The 20,202-nt window shown below is 41.3% G+C and overlaps 1 protein-coding gene across 1 annotated transcript in view; it reads right to left on the reverse strand.

The window, feature by feature from the left end:
- The window catches only part of LOC149243636 (actin-related protein 2-like), a 570,582-nt gene that overhangs the window by 197,301 nt on the left and 353,079 nt on the right, over positions 1-20,202 (reverse strand). Inside the window, exons 9-12 of the mRNA XM_089367841.1 lie at positions 15,952-16,055; positions 15,784-15,852; positions 15,618-15,681; positions 15,397-15,465 (exon numbers count right to left, since the gene is read on the reverse strand). Coding sequence (XP_089223967.1) covers positions 15,397-15,465; positions 15,618-15,681; positions 15,784-15,852; positions 15,952-16,055 — 306 coding nt within the window. The remainder of the gene's footprint in view (positions 1-15,396; positions 15,466-15,617; positions 15,682-15,783; positions 15,853-15,951; positions 16,056-20,202) is intronic.

Genomic DNA, 20,202 nt, shown 5'->3' on the forward strand with positions numbered 1-20,202 from the left:
TTTTCCTTGGGATACTGAGAATCTGTCTGTGTGTCCTGGTTAATCTAGGTATGTTCTATGCTAGAGCAATTTATTTCAATTTTCACAGTTAGCTCAAAATCTTTTGAAGGTTAGCAATCACATCAGCATTAAAGTAAACTGCAGATAGAACATAAAAATATATCGCAGAAGACAAGCCAAGACAAAGGACACAAGATGTGGTGCTAGCCAGGGACAAACCCCAATGTGGCGAAGCCCTTGATCAATTCTTCCTTTATGTTCTTCAAAGTTCAGCAGAGAAAGAGAGAGAGAGATAGTACATTTACAATAGAAGTCAACATTTTGACTTTATGATATCTGCATGAGATCAGTTGAAGACATATTGCTTCAATTGATTCTCCAAGGTGACTTGCTTCACCTATCATGGTGTTGTAACTCGTACTCATGTTGCACCCATCATTGTGCTACACCTAGTCACTGAGCTGCCCCCATCACTATGCTGCTCCCATCACCATGTTGCATTATTCATCATCATCATGCTGTCTCAATCATCATTATGCATGCCCATCATGCTACATCATTCATCATTATGCTGCACTATATTTCTGTTGCTTCATTATGTTTCCATATGTAATCCTTCAAACAGACCATCCAACCATACTCTACCTTATAGGGCTGCTAACTTCCAGAACGCAGCTCCTAAAAGGCCTCCAACTGCTGGCTATGGCCTGTGGCCTAGCCCAGCAGTTGACTGTAACTTGGGTCCCTTGAAACAGTGATCCAAACAGCCCTTACACAACAGCCTGTAGCTCTTTCTTATTGTGGATTCTTCTACCCAACATACCGAGTTCAAGAATAGCTTGATCATGCCCAGAACAGTCCACGCTGTCAGCTACAGGTATGTGACTTTAACCCTGAGATACTACCGTTTGCTATGGCATAAGTCCACTCTTCTTTCTGCGTCTTAGGTCTTTATATGCTGTTGATTAGGGCCTCTTCTTCTGCGGCTAATAGAGTTGCATATAACTCTTTTCCATGACAGCTAATAAGAGTGCGAATGGTGGCTGCCAATTAGGTCTCTTGATGCTGTAGTTAAGGTCTCTTCTAGACCCGCGGTTAGGGTCTTTTAGGGCTTCCTTTGACTGCGTTAAAACCTTTCCTAGCTGCGTTATAGAAGCTCCTAGACAGCGTAGATTAGGCCTCTTCTTAACAACTAATTAGAGTCTCCTTGGACCACAGATTAGGGCACCACTTGACAGCAGATAAGGGCATGACGTTGATTGTATATAGGAGCTCCCTTTACTGTGGCTAGGGTATCATACTTTGGGCTAGCGTATCTTCATTGTGTCTCTCCTTCACCAAAACCCAAAGACGTGGAGAGGAGGAGACCACACATGAAGAGGATGTGTCTTGCAAATGATTTCAAGTCCTCTATATTTATACTAGAACATAGATGATGAATAGACACGACTATTGGGCTTCTGAGCCTACACAAGTTGCTAGCCGACTAGACAATTTGTCTTATAACATAAATAAATTCATAACTCCATGAATACTTATCGGAATCGGATGATCTTTCGATCAATCCTACACCTCTCGATGAGAGAGATCCAATAAAAGTATCAACTACCATAAATAAGATGACCCACATGGAGTTTGGCCCTAGTTTCCAATTTTAACACTCCCTCTCAACTAGGGAGAACTCCATCCGCTGATTCATATGTCCGACTGTACTATCTCTGCCATCAATGCCCTGCACTGCTCTGCTTAGCTCTGCTGGCTCTGCTCTGCTCTACTCAGCTCTACTAGCTCTTCTCAGCTCTGCTCTACTCAGCTTTTCTCAGCTCAACTCTGCTCTGCTGAACCATGAAGAAGAAGAATTGATCGAGAATGTCTCATACCATTCTCCACTGACCCGAAGTCAATCTCAGAGTGCGTACCACTCTCAATGGTCCCAGACCAGTCCTCCACTGACCCGAAGCCAGTCTCAGAGTATGTACCACCGGTCCCAAACCAGTCTCAACCAACCCAAAGTCAGCGTCATAGTGGGTACCACTCCTACTACTGGTCCCAGACCAATATCATCAGTCTCAGAGAGTGTACCACTGGTCCCAGACCAGTCTCAACCGACCCGAAGTCAGCATCATAGTATGTACCACTCTCACTGGTCCCAGACCAGTCCTCCACTGACCCGAAGTCAGTCTCAGAGTATGTACCACTGGTCCCAGACCAGTCTCAACCGACCCGAAGTCAGCGTCATAGTGGGTACAACTCCTACAACTGGTCCCAGACTAGTATCATTGATCCCAGATCAATGAAGGTCATCCTAGCATAGGGAGTACGGTAGATACAGCGATGCGTCCATCGGTACTACTATGGTCCCTATCCTCATTTCCCTGCTCATTGATCAGATGAGAGGTACTTCCCATGAGTCCCAAACTGCATGGGTAGGATGCCTTGACAAGAGAACTAATCATCCTGTCCACAGGAGAGCGAATCATCCTGTCCAGTGGATGCCACGGAGAACTAATCATCCTAGCCCACAGGAGAGCAAATCATCCTGTTCCACAATCGCCATGGAGAACATATCATCCATGCCTCACAGGAGAACTAATCATCCTGCTACACAATCATCATGGAGAACACATCATCCAAACCTCACAGGAGAATTAAGCATCCTGCTACATAGTCGTCATGGAGAACACATCATCCAGACCTCACAGGAGAACTAATCATCCTGCTACATAGTCGTCATGGAGAACACATCATCCAGACCTCACAGGAGAACTAATCATCCTGCTACATAGTCGTCATGGAGAACACATCATCCAGACCTCACAGGTGGCCATGCTAGCAACAATATACTCTGCCTCGGCAGTGCTCAAAGCCACCGACTTTTGCTTCCTGCTCATCCAGGATATCGAAGTAGATCCCAAGGAGAACCAGCACTGAGAAGTGCTCTAGTGATCCTCCACACTGCCTGCCCACTTAGCATTCGAATAATCATGTGGTTTTATATTTTCGGCAGTGTATCTTAATCCATGAGAGATTGTGCCCCGAAGATATCTCAGAAGATTCTTGGCACCAATCTAGTGAGGCTCAACCAAATATGAGCTCATCATGCTAGCTGCAATACATATGTCCAGACGGAAGTTCACCAAGAACATCAACGTGAATGAGTTTATGAAACTCAGAGGCATTTCCCAAATCTGGTCCGACATCACTACCATATAACTTCTGAAAGTTAAGATTCCCAAGGTAGTCACAGGCTTGTAGTTTATTATTCCACATCCGGAATCCAACTCCCTCTTACTTCTACAAATGAGAGGGTCTGCACCTGTCAGACATAGGTGCCGGTATGAGAGGTCTATCATCCACAACCTTCGAGTAATGGTTTGGATCGGTTTCACTCCTAGTGAATCTCAGCTTTATCCGACAGCTATCAATCCTCTCATACTATGCCCGAGGTGTTTTGCTTCAAGCCATAGAGGGCTTTCTTCCACCTGCATACGTGAGATTCCTGATCATCAATCTCAAACTCCTTGGGTTGTTCCAAGCCTGTGGACCTGCTTTTCATCGATGAGTGCCACCCTATAACCTTCGACTTCCATTGCTGAAATGGAAACCAAGTTCTTCTTGCAATCAGGTACATAAAATAGATTCTGTAAATGAATCGAGTTACCCTCATCCAATTGAGGGGTAACATTCCCTACACCCTTTCCGGGATAGGTGGCATCGGCTCCAAGTATGATCCCACGATTGTTTCTATCTCTACCAAAATTAGAGAGTGCACCCTACTATCTGATGAAGTGCCTTGAAGCACTACAATCAATAAGCCAGATTCCCAAAGAATCTGAAGGAGAGGGCCAATACAAGATAATGCTACTTTATCTTATTAGAAACAACATTAGATTCTTCATACCTGGGGTTCCTTGCTTCCTTTGAAGAGTCGACCATTTCCTTAATGACTTGCATTACCTATCATTCCTTCCCTGGAATGATTTGTTATCTTTATCAAGTGATGTGTCCCTTCCATTCGGACACTCCTTTGCATAATGGCTGAACTTATTGCAACCAAGGCATCCGCCTTTCCTTCCACCCTTAGATACAAACTTCCCAATGAAGTGATCTTTTGGTAGGCCATCAAAAACTTTCGCTGTGCCATTCTGATAATATTCTCTGCTTTGACTTCACCCTTGGTGAATTAGAAGAGGGATGAGGAACCCATTGATCCTTTTGTCCTGTCCCAACTGTCTTTGGTGATTGCTCTTTCACTCTTGCTTGGGCATTGTCTTCACCTCAACTCTGATTGCATGTTAATTTTAGGTATGTTCTATGCTATAGCAATTTATTTCAATTTTCACAGTTAGCAAAAAAATCTTTTCTAGGTTAGCAAATCACATCAGCATTAAAGTAAACTGTAGATAGAACATAAATATAAATCACAGAAGACAAGCCAAGACAAAGAGGACACAAGATGTGGCGCTAGCCAGGGACAAACCCCAATGTAGGGAAACCCTTGATCAATTCTTCCTTTATGTTCTTCAAAGTTCAGCAGAGAGAGAGAGAGATAGTACATTTATAATAGAAGTCAAAATTTTGACTTTATGATATCTGCATGAGATCAGTTGAAGACATATTGCTTCAACTGATTCTCCAAGGTGACTTGCTTCACCTATCATGGTGTTGTAACTCGTACTCATGTTGCACCCGTCATTGTGCTACACCTGGTCACTGAGCTACCCCCATCACTATGCTGCTCCCATCACCATGCTGCATTCTTCATCATCATCATGCTGTCTCAATCATCATTATGCATGCCCATCATGCTGCATCATTCATCATTATGCTACACTATATTTCTGTTGCTTCATTATGTTGCCATATGTAATCCTTCAAACAGACCATCCAACCATACTCTACCTTATAGGGCTGCTAACTTCCAAAACGCAGCTCCTAAAAGGCTTCCAACTGCTGGCTATGGCCTGTGGCCTAGCCCAACAGTTGACAGTGACTTGGGTCCCTTGAAATAGTGATCCAAACAGCCCTTACACAGCAGCCTGTAGCTCTTTTTTATTGCGGATTCTTCTGCCCAGCATACCGAGTTAAAGAATAGCTTGATCGTGCCTAGAATAGTCCACGCTGTTAGCTACAGGTATGTGACTTTAACCCTGAGATACTACCGTTTGCTGTGGCATAAGTCCACTCTTCTTTCTGCGTCTTAGGTCTTTATATGATGCTAATTAGGGCCTCTTCTTCTGCGGCTAATAGAGCTGCGTATAACGCTTTTCCATGACAGCTAATAAGAGTGCAAATGGTGGCTGCCAATTAGGTCTCTTGATGTTGCAGTTAAGGTCTCTTTTAGACCCGCGGTTAGGGTATTTTATGGCTTCCTTTGACTGCGTTAAAACCTTTCCTAGCTGCGTTATAGAAGCTCCTAGATAGCGCAGATTAGGCCTCTTCTTAACAACTAATTAGTCTCCTTGGACCACGGATTACGGCACCACTTGACAGCAGATAAGGGCATCACGTTGACTATGTATAGGAGCTCCCTTTACTGTGGCTAGGGCATCATACTTTGGGCCAGCATATCTTCATTGTGTCTCTCCTTCACCAAAACCCAAAGACGTGGAGAGGAGGAGACCACACATGAAGAGGATGTCTTGCAAATGATTTCAAGTCCTCTATATTTATACTAGAACGTAGATGATGAATAGACACGACTATTGGGCTTCTGAGCCTACACAAGTTGCTGGCCGACTAGACAATTTGTCTTATAACATAAATAAATTCATAACTCCATGAATACTTATCGGAATCGGATGATCTTTAGATCAATCCTACACCTCTCGATGAGAGGGATCCAATAAAAATATCAGCTGCCATAAATAAGATGACCCACATGGAGTTTGGCCCTAGTTGCCAATTTTAACAGTCTCCAAATGATCCTCAAGTCTTCTCTTATACTTTTCCTATTGATGAATCAACGACTGAGATTAAGTCTCTAATCAATGGCTAAGATTATAATAGACTTGATCCTCATCTCTTAGAAGCTTCTCACCCTTATCTTGATTAATACCCATTAATATTTTTATTTTCCTAAGTTTAGACTTAGGAACCCATTAAAAATATTAATTATTTTAATAACTCCTCATCCGAGTGGAATTTCTCCAAACAATTTATGGGTCTTGGAGGTCTCATGTGCCTTAGCCTCTCCACCAAATTTCAAGGCTAGAGCACATCCGATGCTACTGGAAATCAACACTCCCTCTTAGCGAGGAATGTGCTCTAGCAATGCTTCACCATAGGAGCATCACACTGATCCTCCACATCGGTCCTTTGTGTTGATGCTTAACCTGTTGCCCCACATCCACTGCACTGCTACTTCCTGTACTGTTGCTCATGACACTGCCACTGCCACTGCTGCATCTGTACTGCAGCTCCTTCTCAACATGTTGCATCATGCTGCCCATAGCACTGCCACTACTAGCTGTTGCTTTGCAACTCCCAATACTTATCCATTTCCACTACTGAAATGGATTCTTCACCATCCCCATCTTCTCCCTGGAATAAACAAACTTTTTGTTTCCTAGAGCCTTGGTGAGGATGTCTACCACATGTTCTCCTGTAGGAGTGTATCTCAACTGTACTTCCCCTCGTTGGACACAATCTCTGACAAAGTGACACCTGATATCAATGTGCTTCGTCCGATCATGAAAAACAAGATTCTCAGAGACCTTGATGCAGCTCTGATTATCACACAAAATCCTGGTTGCTTCAATCCTTCTCCTGAATAGATTCATAAGCTATTTCCTAAGCCATATGGCTTCGCACGAAGTTGTGCTAGATGCCACATATTTTGCTTCAGTTGAGCTCAGAGCCATGTATTTTTGTATTCTACTACACCAGGAGGTCATTCCTGATCCAATGTTGAAATAGTACCCAATTGTACTTTTCTAATCTACTTAACTTCCATCCCAATCTATGTTAGTGAACCCACTCAGCGTGATGGCATTGCCTTGGGTGTACAATAGTCCATGCTCAATTGTTCCTTGTAATACCTGAGAACATGTTTGGTTTCTGCCCAGTGCGCCCTCGTGGGTTCCACCATGAACTGATTAAGGGTGTTGACAGCGTAACAAATGTCTGGCCTGGTATTGACCAGATACATCAGGGACCCTATAAGCTACCTGTACATGGTGGGATCAACGTCTTTATCTTCTGATGCATCCAGTTGGTGATCATTGGAGTAGCCCTAGGTTTACAGTCTTGCATCTTGAATCTCTTCAGGATCTCTGTAGCATATCTCCCTTGTCCAAGGAAGATCTCACCCTTCTGCTGCCAAACTTCCAACCCTAGGAAATATTGCATCTGTCCCAAATCCTTCATGTTGAATTTTGTGGCTAGGTTCTCCTTGGAGTCTTTGATGAGCCTGGATGATCCTGTCAGGAAAAGATCATCCACATATAACACCAGGATTAGAGGCTCATTCTCTATGACAAGATAGTAGAGATTAGGATCTGCATCACTCTTGACGAACCCCATCTTCTGCAAGTAGCCATCAATTCGACTGTACCATGCTCCAGGTCCCTATTTAAGCCCATACAAGGCTTTCTTTAATCTGCATACATGAGATTTCTTCTCATGTGTCTCAAAACCCTCTAGCTGTTCAATGTATACTTCTTCTTCTATCACCCCGATCAAGAACGTCGTCTTGACATCCATCTGGTGAATCTCCCACCCCATCTTGTTGATTTGGGGTAGCATCAAATGTCCTCTAGCCACGAAATTTGGTGGAGAGGTTGGGACACATGAGATCTCCAATACCCAGAAAGGGTTTGGGCAGATTCTAAACAGATCAGGAGATATTAAAATAATTAATATTTTTAATGGAGTCCCTAACTTTAAACTTAGGGAAAATAAAATATTAATGTGTGTTAATATGAATATGTGTTAGAATGGTCCAAAAGACATGGATCAAGCCAAATCTAATCTTAGCCGTTGATTAGGGACTTAATCTCGATCGTTGATATGTCAATAGGAAAATATAAGAGGAGGCTTGAGGGTCACTTAGAGAATACACCAGAGTGATCAGTCATTCTATTCTCTAGAGAGAGGGTTTGCTAAGAGAGATAGAATTAGTGATCGGCAGATGCAGCTGAGGGGCATTTGAGTATAGAGAGACAGAGAGGCAGAGATAGTGCCGGGAGAGCAACGCAATAGCCAAGGAGAGTGATGCAGAGCTAGCTAGGGATCACATAGAGGCAGCCGGGAGCTTCGTAGAGCCTCAGAGAGGTCGGCGTTTCTAATGCAGAGGGCCAGAGGGCTGAGGTAGGGCCTCCCAGGGCTGACGCAGAGCCAGCATAAGGCAGAGAGGGGCTGACGCAGTCTAGAGAGAGGCTGACGCAGTCCAAAGAGAGGCTGACGTAGTCCAGAGAGAGGTTGACGCTAGGGTTTCTGGGGCAGATTTTTGCTGAGTAGCTACCAGAAGGATTATCCGGGGTTTCAGCCAGGAGATTTGTTAGAAACTAAGAGGTATTGCTGCCAAAGAAATTCTCTGTTGGGTAGGCCAGTTTCGACACCCAGATTGTACTCTGATATTGCTTAATAAGAAAACCCTCAAATAGCTGCACTGGTTTTCCCACATTGGGTTTTTCCGAGGACATTAGTCCAAAAATAATGGTGTCATATGGTGTGTTTGTTTCTTTTTCTTTTAGTTGTTGATCTAAAATATGTTGAGCATGCACTAGTGTTTATTTTTCAGTGTTTACATTGTAAATAACTTGTTAAGGAAAATAACAAGTAGGTAGGAATAAATCAGATAAAGTGCATGGAGGATTTCTAACTAAGTAAACTTAGAAACTTCAACACATCTGTGCTGCAAGGGATATCACGGTTCTAATAGAAGCATATATGGCTACTAGGGTGAAGGTTTCCTCGTAGTCGATCCCTTCCTTCTGAGCATACCCCTTAGCCACAAACCTGGCTTTGTATTTCTCCACACTGCCGCTTGCAACATATTTGACATTGTAGATCCATCTCGAACCTACCACTGACTTGTCCTAAGGCCTAAGTACCACTTCCCAGACATCATTGACCATTATAGAACTGTATTCCTCCACCATAGCATCTATCCATACTTGATGCTGAACGGCCTCCTGAAAACTAGAGGGTTCCCCAACCTGAGCTACTAGGGCCTGGTATCTGTCTGGCCGTCTTCGCTCCCTTTTTCATTCCTGGGTGCACCAATGAAGTCCTCTGCATCCCATAGAATCTATCAGAGTTCCCGGCTCATTCTTCCACTGGTAATGGGTACATCTATTAGCTCTTCCTCTTCCTGAGATTCCTCCTGTTCTAAAGCTTTGCCTTTAGGAGAATCGCTAGTACTAGTTTCTGCTTGTCGAAGTGGTTGGACCAATGGATCGTCTTTTGATTGCTCCTCAGAAGGCATTTCTCGGGATTTCTAAAAGCTCTGTCCTGCATGAACTTTACATCCCGCTGAACTACTACCTTCCTACTCCCTGGAAGACAAGCTCTATATGCCTTATCATTCTCGCTATATCCCACAAGATATCCTTTTTCAGCAGTTTGATCTAATTTCTTTCTCTTTTCTTCGAGTATACGACAATACGCCAAACTCCCAAAATCTTGAAATGACTGGCTTTAGGTGTCTTCTCAGTGAAGACCCTTTCCAAAGTGATTTTGCCCAATGCCCTATGTGGAGTCTTGTTTTGGACATCCACTGTCCTGTTGCATGTTTCTGCCCACATGAATTTGGGCATATCCTGATCATATAGCGTTGCCCTAGTTGCTTCCACAATAGTCCTGTTTTTCCTTTCTGCTACTCCATTCTGCTCCGGATTGTAGGGAGTTGTCCACTCTCTTTTGATGCCTTCCCTAGCGCCAAAATCGGTGAAGTCCTTGTCAACGTAATCCCCACCATTGTCTAAGCGCAACACTTTTTTCTTTCCTGTCAGATTCTCTAGTAGAGCCTTGAACTCTTTGAATCGACCAAAAACCTCATCCTTGGTTTTTAGAAAGTAGATCCAAGTCTTCCTGGAATGGTCATCGATGAAGGTGACGAAGTATTCAGCACCACTAAGAGCTTTTGTGGACATAGGTCCGCAGATGTTTGAGTGTATCAATCCTAGAACACTCTGAGCTCTATTGTTACTTCTAGAAAATGTTGCTTTGGCATTCTTGCCTAGAGCGCACCCTCTGCATACATCATCTCGTTTGGTACTTGATTCTGGAACTCTTGAGAATTCTCAGAGCCCCATGGTGTAAGTGTCTCATCCTCCTGTGCCATAGTTCATTCAAATCTTTATCTCCATTTCTGCCTATCAGTGCCATTGGAGATTCTAGTTGTAATCTATACAGCCTGTTACTTCTCATTCCAATCTGGGCCTTGCTTTTCCTACTCGAGTGTTTGACATATACTTTCTCCTTATTGAAGAAAACATCATAGCCCTTGTTTTGAAGTTGAGATATGGAGAATAAGTTCATCCCCAATCCTGGCACATGCAGCACATTGGTTTCTCAAAGCTGCTCTCTTGCTTCGGTTTGTAAGACTACAGTACCTCTTCCTACGGGGGTACGCTTTACCTTATTTCCCATGGTGATCTGAAAATTCATCCTTTCTTCCTAATAATTTGAAAAATATTCTCGAATTCTTGTCATATGCCAGGAAACTCCACTATCTATATACCAAACCTTAGAGGAGGCAGAGCTTGCTAGGCAACTGACTTCTTCTTCCAGTCTGGAAGCTAACATCGCATAATCATGATCCATGTCCCTCGTGCTTTCTTCTGGAAATCTACGTGAGTCCCTTTGAGTTGATGCCTTTGCATCATGCTCCTAACCCGTAGCCGATTCTTCTCTCCTGTTGTCGGATCTCTGCTCCGACACCATGTGAAAATTTCTAACCCGAAATTCTACTACAGCGACTGATTTATTTCACCTACTTATTCTTCACAATAAGTTATTTACGAAATCCCTTCAGCAAACATTAAAATAAATTCTCATACGGTTATCACATAATTACACAGAGAAAATAACAATGATATACATGCACAAGAAGAAATCAAATCAACACATTTGTTTTTGGACAATTGTCCCCGGAAAAACCCAATGTGGGAAAACCAGTGCAGTAGATGAGGGTTTTATTAATCTTCAACAACAATTGCTTTACAAGGAATTCTTTTACAACGAAACTGAGAGAAAAGACCTGAGACTTTCCCCTGGAAACTATCTGACACCCTGGAGACCCTTCTCCCACTACTGCGTCACTTCTACATCACTCTGCGTGGTTCTGCATCCCTCCGCATCAGCCTACATGAGGGTTGCTTCTCCTCCTACGCTGCGTCTCCCTCCGTGCTATCTCTCACTGCCCCTACGTCACTTCCTCCTCAGTCATTGACTGTTGCTGATGCCCTCCTTTTCCTCCACCCTGCAACTCTTCCTATGAAATCGATCTCCTTCTCTTTGAGAATTGATTTTCCTTGGGATACTGAGTATCTGCCGGTGTGTCTCCAAATGATCCTCAAGTCTTCTCTTATATTTTTCTTGTTGATGAATAAATGGCCGAGATTAAGTCTCTAATCAACTGCTAAGATTAAAACAGACTTGATCCTCGTCTCTTAGAATCTTCTCACCCTTATCTTTATTAATACCCATTAATATTTTTATTTTCCTAAGTTTAGACTTAGGAACCCATTAAAAATATTAATTATTTTAATAACTCCTCATCCGGGTGGAATTTCTCCAAACGATTTTTGGGCCTCGAAGATCTCGTGCCTTAGTCTCTCCACCAAATTTCAAGGCCAGAGCACATCCGATGCTACCATAAATCAACACGGAAAAAACCACTGCGTCCATCTAGAGATCTGCTCAACAACAAATAAAATCTGAGCTGCTCCCTCTGCCTCTGGAATCACTTAATCTGGAAAGATCAAATATTTTTGTCCCACAGTTAGAAAAATTGAACCTCCATAAGTAATTCGGTCTCCTCGCAGAATGACTGCACTACCCTTGGGAATTTTGGTCTACTGCCTGCAAAGAGTAGTGAAATTCCTTCTCTCTTTGCCTCTGAACTCTCCAGCTAATCAACTGTGCTTTGATACCATGTGAAAATTCCAAACTGAAATCCTATTGCAGCAACTAGAAATTATTCTCCTAATTGTTAATTTAATTTAAGAATTTATTTGTTGTTTCCTATGAAAAATACTGAATAAATCACATTGCAATCTACACAAATAAAACAACGAAAGAATAAAAGTTGGAAGAAATGCTAGCACACAAACATAAAAATAACTCAATTGTTTTTGGACAAAAGTCCCCAGAAAAACCCAACTTGGGAAAATTGGTGCAGCAAATGAAGGTTTTAATATTATGCAGCAATGAAAAATCTGAGCACAATCTAGATGCCTGAAACTGGCAATCCATAGCAAGAAAATTTGGGCAAAATACTGAAGGAAATTTCCCTTCTCCCAGAGGCAATCTCTAGCACGACTTACCTTCAGAAAACTCGGCCTCCAAACCCTAGTGTGAACCTCTCCTATGCTGCCTCTACATTGTCTACCACACGTGTGGCTCGAAGCTACCACTGATGAAGTCATTTTTCCTCCAGTTGCTGAGGAAATCGTCTCTCCGACCTTCTGGAACCTTTGCTCGGCCTCTGGAAATGAGAATGATTTTTCTCATCAGCAATTCGATTTGCCTGTTGAAGCTACTGAGGAGAGCCTCTCCGCTGCCTCTCTAACTCAACCCTCTTGCTGCTGCCTCTCCGGATCTGGAAATATTTCCTCCGGATCACTACCCCTGCCCCTCTCATATTGCTTCAATCTCTAGCTCTCTCTCCGGAAACTGACTGTTGCTACTCTACAAATCAATCTACTTAGAAATCGAACCTCTTAAGGGTCCTCTCCATCGCCACATCGACCTCCTCTTATAATCCTCTGTTGGAGCACCAACAACCAAGATTAAAGCTTAATCAACGGCTAGGATCATCTTTGGATGAATCCGTGTGATTTTCTAGATGATTCACGCCTTGACTTAATTAATATTGATTAATTAACCATATTCCCTAAGTTTAGACTTAGGAAATATTTAAAAACTTGTTAATAATCTAATTAAGTCATTTCTAGGTGGAATTTCTACAAAAGATTTATGGGTTTTGGAGATCTCGTGTATTCTAGCCTCTCCACAAAATTTCATGGCTAGAACACATCTTATGCTACAAAAACTAACAATATCCAAGTGAATTTTTTTCTCTGTGATTATCTCATCTTTTTCTTTTTGGCCTATCTACGCCTTAAAATCCCCTTGTACTGCTTCTCATTCACAAAAATCAACTTTTCCTTTGTGTTGAATGCATTAGCTTGATGCACCCCAGGAAAAAGGGGACTCCAAGTCCCATTTACATTCTTAGAAAGAGTGTTGGGGTAGGGCTCCCTATCTCCTCTTGAGATTCGGAAAGTGTGGTTCCAGGGTGTGCACCAACCCTCCTCTGACAACCCCCTTAAAATGAGACCTGGTAATTGCATTTGGAATCCGATTACTGTTTCTGAACTGTTTGATATGACTTTCCCTACCTCCGAGATTCTTGGATGCTTGTTTTCCACCAAAACCAGTGTTTTTTCTGCACTGGGCCCCCTTGTCTCCATACTAAAATGCTTGTGCCTTTAAACTTTTCTCGTTAACAAAGGTTTAATGGGCCTGGTTTTATAGAGCTCTAGTTTGATGTTTTGAAATGAAGACAAAAAACACACAGAAAATAATATGAAAATGAGGGAAATGTGGGTCCGATCTGTCCCTTCAGTTGAAAAGGAAACTACGGGTATGACCTGTTTACAGTTCTCACCTCATAGCTCTCACCGTTGCTCTCACCTCACAGTTCCCTCACATCTCTCACCGCAGCTCTCACACCGCTCCCTCGAGCTCTCACCGAAACTCTCCCTTGCAACTCACTGCAGCTCTCACCGTCGCTCTTGCATCTCACCACAACTCTCCACCTCACAACTCCCTCACGACACCCCTCACAACACCCCTCACAACTCCCTCATGACATCCTCACGGCTCCATATGATACCCTCACAGCCCCCTCATGGCTCCACAACACCCTCACGGATCCCTCACGACTCCCTCACAGCTCCCTCACGACTCCACAGCTCATAGCTCTCTCACGGCTCCACAGTTTGCAGCTCCCTCAGCACCTCACGGCTCCACAACACCCTCATGGCTCACTCACCACTCCCTCACGGCTCGATCCACAGATGGAACTGCAACTGTGGAGTCATATGGTCAATCGACGGATGTTGGTGGTTGTACGCAGTTGACCAACTTCGCCTTGATACCAAATGGTACAGAAATGTTGGAATGCACTAATTAAATATATATAAAATACCGAGTAATAAAAGAATGATGTATAATTTTTTTACAATGCATGGGCTTGGCTCAAATATCTCTTTTCCGAACAGTTATGACTCTTTAATTTAATTATTATTTATTTATAACATTTACCCCTTGGAGAGGCTGGGACTTTCCCTCTCGGGTGAATCTGGAGATTACACCGAGTTATTGAAATCAAACCAGCTTGAGTCAATCCAAGTCCGAGTCAAAACCCAAGTTGATAGGTGGACGAGTCGAAATCCAAGTCCATGTTTTAAAATTATGTATACTACAAGAGAGATTTGGTCGAATAATGCTTGAATTAATTGTAGGGAGGTTGGTTTGTTCCTGACTGGAAATTTTGCCAATGTCACTTGACACCATTTTTACTAGTTGATGGCCTGAGAAGATCTAGATGAACGTTCTAAATAGAGTGTTTCTTTCGGTTATAGTAAAATATAATAGTATGTTACTATCAGTGTTGCACACATCGCGATCGGGATTTAATCGGCGCCGGGAAAAAAGCGGAAAAAATCGTTAAAATCGGGAAAAAATCGGAAAAAAGCGGGAAAAAATCGTTTGGCACAAATTGAAAAAAAATTGAAAAAAAATGAATATTTTTGTGCCAAACGATTTTTTCCCGCTTTTTTCCGATTTTTTCCCGATTTTTCCGATTTTTTCCCGATTTTTCCGATTTTTTCCCGATTTTTTCAAAAAATCGCGATTTTTTCGATAAAAATCGCTATAAAAAAAAGGGGCGATTTTTTCGATAAAAATCGCGCTTTGAATCGGCAAAATTAAAAAATCGCGATTTTACGATTTTATCGCGATGTGTGCAACACTGGTTACTATGTCATATACTAACATAAGAAATCAGTTTATGCCTACAAAGCAATTGGTTTGTGGTTTCATGAAACAACTAGTACTAAACAGAAATAACAACAAATATATATCAAGAATCACATTAGATTGAATCAAAATTATTAAATGCCAAGTTGATACAATTGCCGTGAGTGAATGCATACAAACCGGGTTGAATAAGGCTTCAGGTGCTTGAAAACGTTCTGTGCCAACTCTGATAACTCTTCCATCTGGTAGCTGAAATATATCACAAGACATTATTTAAAGTTGTAAAAATTCTCAGCATGATGAATCGGATAACTTAATATTTTATAATGATTGTGTTTTTCATATTTGAAAAATATCCACATAAATAATAAAAAAATATTAGGCAGAAAAGAGATACCAACCATATAATCCTTAACCAACACTGTTGTCTCAGTTCCAAGTTGAATTTCCCTTTTGAAATCATAACTAGAGCACAAGAATACGGCAAACACATAAGGATGTAGTCATGAATATTGATAGAAATCTATCGATATTTTGAAAATTCATTGATTCCATCTGTTGTCTTACCTGATATAGCATAGTTGTTCTTTAATTTCCCTTGCTGTTTCAAAATCTGATGTTCTATTAAGAGCATACCTGTCAACCATATATCCATAAATAAGCTTATATACTGGTATCTAATAAGGTCCTAGTGAAGTTAATTTATTCCAACACTGTAATCCTACACTTCCATACCCTCGCCGAAGGAGAAGCTCAATCAAATAAGAAGTAATATGATGCCCTGCAATGTTCACTCGCTTAGTAGCATGAGGAAATGAATATCCATCTATAACGGGAACCTGCATCAGTTCAAAATTTCCCAATTCATAATTCAAGAATCTCATATTAAAGCACATAATAATTTTGACTTGATATGTTCCTGTTCATGAAGTTTTGCTTTTAAACTGTAAGAAAAATTATTAATCCACGTTTAGTATTTAAATTTTATCCATAAATTAAAAAGAAAACTTGTCTCAATACAGCAGTAATTTGTTTCAAATTATAGTTCATGTCTATTACACCTCCTTTTAGAACCAATAGTAGTTTTTTTATGAACGGGGCAATTTGTGGCATGGCACAACCTTTCTTCATGGTCTGGTTGCATTTTTTGGATACCTTCACATTTCCCAAGGCAGCTCACAGTGTCTGAAGCATCCCATGTATATCGAGGCCATTGTCACACTTTTGGAGGCAATTTTGGGGTTGTTTATGGACACTTGTCTTGAGAAATCAAGAGGTTTGCAAATTAGGGTTTGATTCCTCTTACTTGATAATTACTTGTGATATTTGTTGACGATTAATTATTTTGTTATATCTTATTCATCAGCAATTACCAAAACCAAAGTACATAAATATCACAAGAACAAAAAGGAGCACAAGGTATAGGCTCCAAGCAAGTGCAAAACCCCTCCAAGGGGAAAACCAAAAAAAAATCTTCTCTTCTTATAGAATCAGTTCAAAGTGAAACCTTCAAGACCCGAAGACCAAGATCAAGACCTCCTCAAGCACGAAGTCAGCCCTCCAGCGAAACCTTCCTCAAACAAGTCAAAGTTCACAAGGTCAACTGCATCAAAACTTGCCTAGTTCAGAATTTTGGCCCAACTTCACAGAAATTTTGGCCCTGCAGCTTTAGAGATTTTCGGTATTGCCAACTGTATGGATGGCCCAAAACTTCGAACGTGTGAGCAAAAGATGACAAAATCAGAAAGATCTTCTTCTTGCTTTACTTTCTCCTTCCTTCTTGACCTTTGCACTTTTTTTTTGCTTCTCTTGCTTGGATATCGAACTTGTGACTGAATCTATCCAAATGAGGTCAAAGTCTCTTCCTTTTATAGCATTTCACGTGGTTGAATTAGGCCCCCTCCAGGCCGACTTCTCTTAGCAGGTTTGACTTGGTCTTGGGGGTCAAATAGACTCTTTTAGACTCAAAAATAATATTTTATTTGGATTACAAATTGCCCGGAAGGGATTTTGACTCATGAAAAAATTTATTCTTGACTCAAGAAGCCCTAGGAGCATGAAGAACATTCTTATCTAGAAAAATAATAACAATGCTAATTTTTTCTTTTTCCCTTTTCTTTTCTTTTTCATAAAATCTACATTGATACTAGTATAAATACAATTATGAAGACCAAACCTAGTTACATTTTCTGACACTCCCTCTTAACTATGGAGGAAATCATAATTTCACAACAAGGTACATGAATTCCCAAATTGAAAGTTCTCATAAGAAGAGTCAAATTGATAAGCCATCTAGTAAGCATCGCAACTAGCATTGTTAATCTCAAGGATAGCAAGTCCTTTGACTGACAAGTTCTAAATCTCCACTCGATTAGAGCACAATGCTAGGAGACATACATATGGACACCAGCTTCTCAAGGCACATACCCCATCCAGATGTTCATTAGGTATGCCCTTCCAGGGCTATTCTTATCTTGGATTCCCAATCCTCAAAGAATATTTGTCCTCTTCGACTACTCTTATCTTGGATGCCCTACCTATCCTCAACGAGTAGCGGTCCATGGGCCTACTTCCTTTCTTGGATTTCCAATCCTCAAGGAGTACCAGTCCCGGATGCTTATCAATCCTCCATTCTCCCTCCAGTGTGATACACTAGACGTATGACGGTTAGTCTTGGCCTAGTGCATGACACATATGGAGAATATAGTGTCCGATATCACTCCCTCCCAATTAGGGAGGAGATGTCAACAAGTCCAAGCTTGTTTCTCAAGTATTCAAGCTTCGTATTTGGAAGAGAGTTCATTAAAATTTAAACTACTTATTCATCAATGGAGATGTAGTGTAGCTTCACGACCCCATCCTGTACCAAGCTTCAAATGTAATAACTTTTATTATTAATATGCTTTGTCCTAGCATGAAATACTAGATCCTCAGTCAATCTTATATTGCTCTGGTTATCACAACATATGATGGTAGGGTCCAACAGTCCTTCAAACAAATTTGATAGCAACTTTCTTAGCCAAACAACTTCTCTTCCAACTTCACATGCTGCAATGTACTCTGCTTCAGCACTACTTAATGCATTTGAATCTTGTTTTCTACTCATACATGAGATCATAGAGGATCCCAAACTAAAGCATCCACCAATAGTGCTTATTCCATCTATCTCATTGCCACCCCAATCAGAATCTATATAGCCTACTAGTTGTATTTCCTTAATAGCATATCTCAGGAAGTGATGGATCGTTCCACGAAGATACCTCAAAATGTGTTTAGCTGCTATCCAATGATCATGCCTTGGCTCCATCTGAAATTGACTAAGAACATTTACTGCAAAGCATATATAAGGTCGAGTGTTCACAAGATAAATCAAGGAGCCAATTAACTGTCGGTAACATGTAGGATCAACAGGGCTTGATTCTAACTTCTTAACTTCTTCAAATTTGTAATCATTGGGGTTCTCATCGGTTTGTTGTCCATCATGCCAAACTTCCACAATATCTTGGTCACATATTTTTCTTGACCAAGATAGATTTCACCTAGTTTTTCCATACATCCAATCCCAAGTAGTAGTGCATAATCCCAAGATCCTTCATGTCAAATTCAGATGCCAACTGCTTACATTTTTGAAACGATGCTTTACACCCGTAACAAGTAAGTCATCCACATATAATAGTATGATCATGGGTTCATTCTAAACCACTTTGATGTAGAGGTTTGGATCTGCAGAACTCTTGACAAAGCCAAGATATGCATCCATTCTTGCATACCAAGCTCTAGGGACTTGCTTCAAACCATATAGAGATTTCTTTAATCTGCATACACGTGATTCTCTATTATGGGCTTCGAATACCTCGGGCTGCTCAATATAAACTTCCTCATCTATAGTTCCATTCAGAAAAATTATTTTAACATCCATTTGGTGAATGTTCCATCCCATAGTGACAACCAGAGAGATTAATGATCTTATGGTTGTATATCTAATTGTACGAGCAAAGGTTTCTTCATAATTGATTCCTTCCTTTTGAGAGAAGTCTCTTGTGTAATTTCCAAATTGAATTTTACAGCTAATAACAGGCACATGAACTAGGCTATAGCAAATAAAATCATAAACACTCAAGCACCATCGAAAACAACAAGAAGCTGGACAAATAAGCTGAGCCATTTTATTAAACTATGAGTTGTAAGGAGTACATATAGCAAGGAACAAATGCACCTGGGCTTGCATAGTAAGTTGGATGAAACCCAAGTGGATGAAATGACCCCAAGAGCTAGGGAACTTCGGCCCAATATCCTTCTACGCAGACCCAGAAATTGGCAACTGCTATTGCACTAGAAATGCTGAGAATGACCCTTTATGATGCCCATAATCCCCTGAAAATGCAATTGTAGCTTCTCCAAAAAATAATCATCAAAACCCAGAAAGTAATCTGCCTCAAACCAACTACCTAGAAAACTCACAAAATGTTGCAATTACCAGCTAAATAATAAAATGTACTACTAAACAAAAAGGGAATTTCTGGCTTGAACACTCCCTGGAAATTCTACAAATTTAACCCTGAAATCCTCTCAACAAAAACCCAGAAAGGGTTTTGGCTAATTCCGAACTTCCAAAACTGCTCTATTTTGGTACTACGCCCCTTGAACAAAGACTGCGTCCCCCAGTGATGAAATCTGCTGAAATCCTCCTTATTTCTCCTCAATTTGCAATTGGAATGATAAAGGAAGTTTTCCTGCATGTTGGGGAGAAGTCTCACATCCAATCCCGGCACAAGATAAATGAAATCAACTCCACATAAACGTTGTCTAGTGACCCCCTGAGCAAGCCCTAGGAAGATAAATTTGTTCCTTTCAAAGGTGTTGATTTGGGGTAGCATCGGATGTGCTCTAGCCATGAAATTTGGTGGAGAGGTTGGGGCACATGAGATCTCCAATACCTAGAAAGGGTTTGGGCAGATTCTAAACAGATAAGGAGATATTAAAATA

This window comes from Pinus tabuliformis, chromosome 8, assembly GCF_031772625.1.
Source record: "Pinus tabuliformis cultivar Carrire ecotype Pingquan chromosome 8, CPIR1, whole genome shotgun sequence".
In the NCBI taxonomy this organism is placed as follows: domain Eukaryota; kingdom Viridiplantae; phylum Streptophyta; class Pinopsida; order Pinales; family Pinaceae; genus Pinus; species Pinus tabuliformis.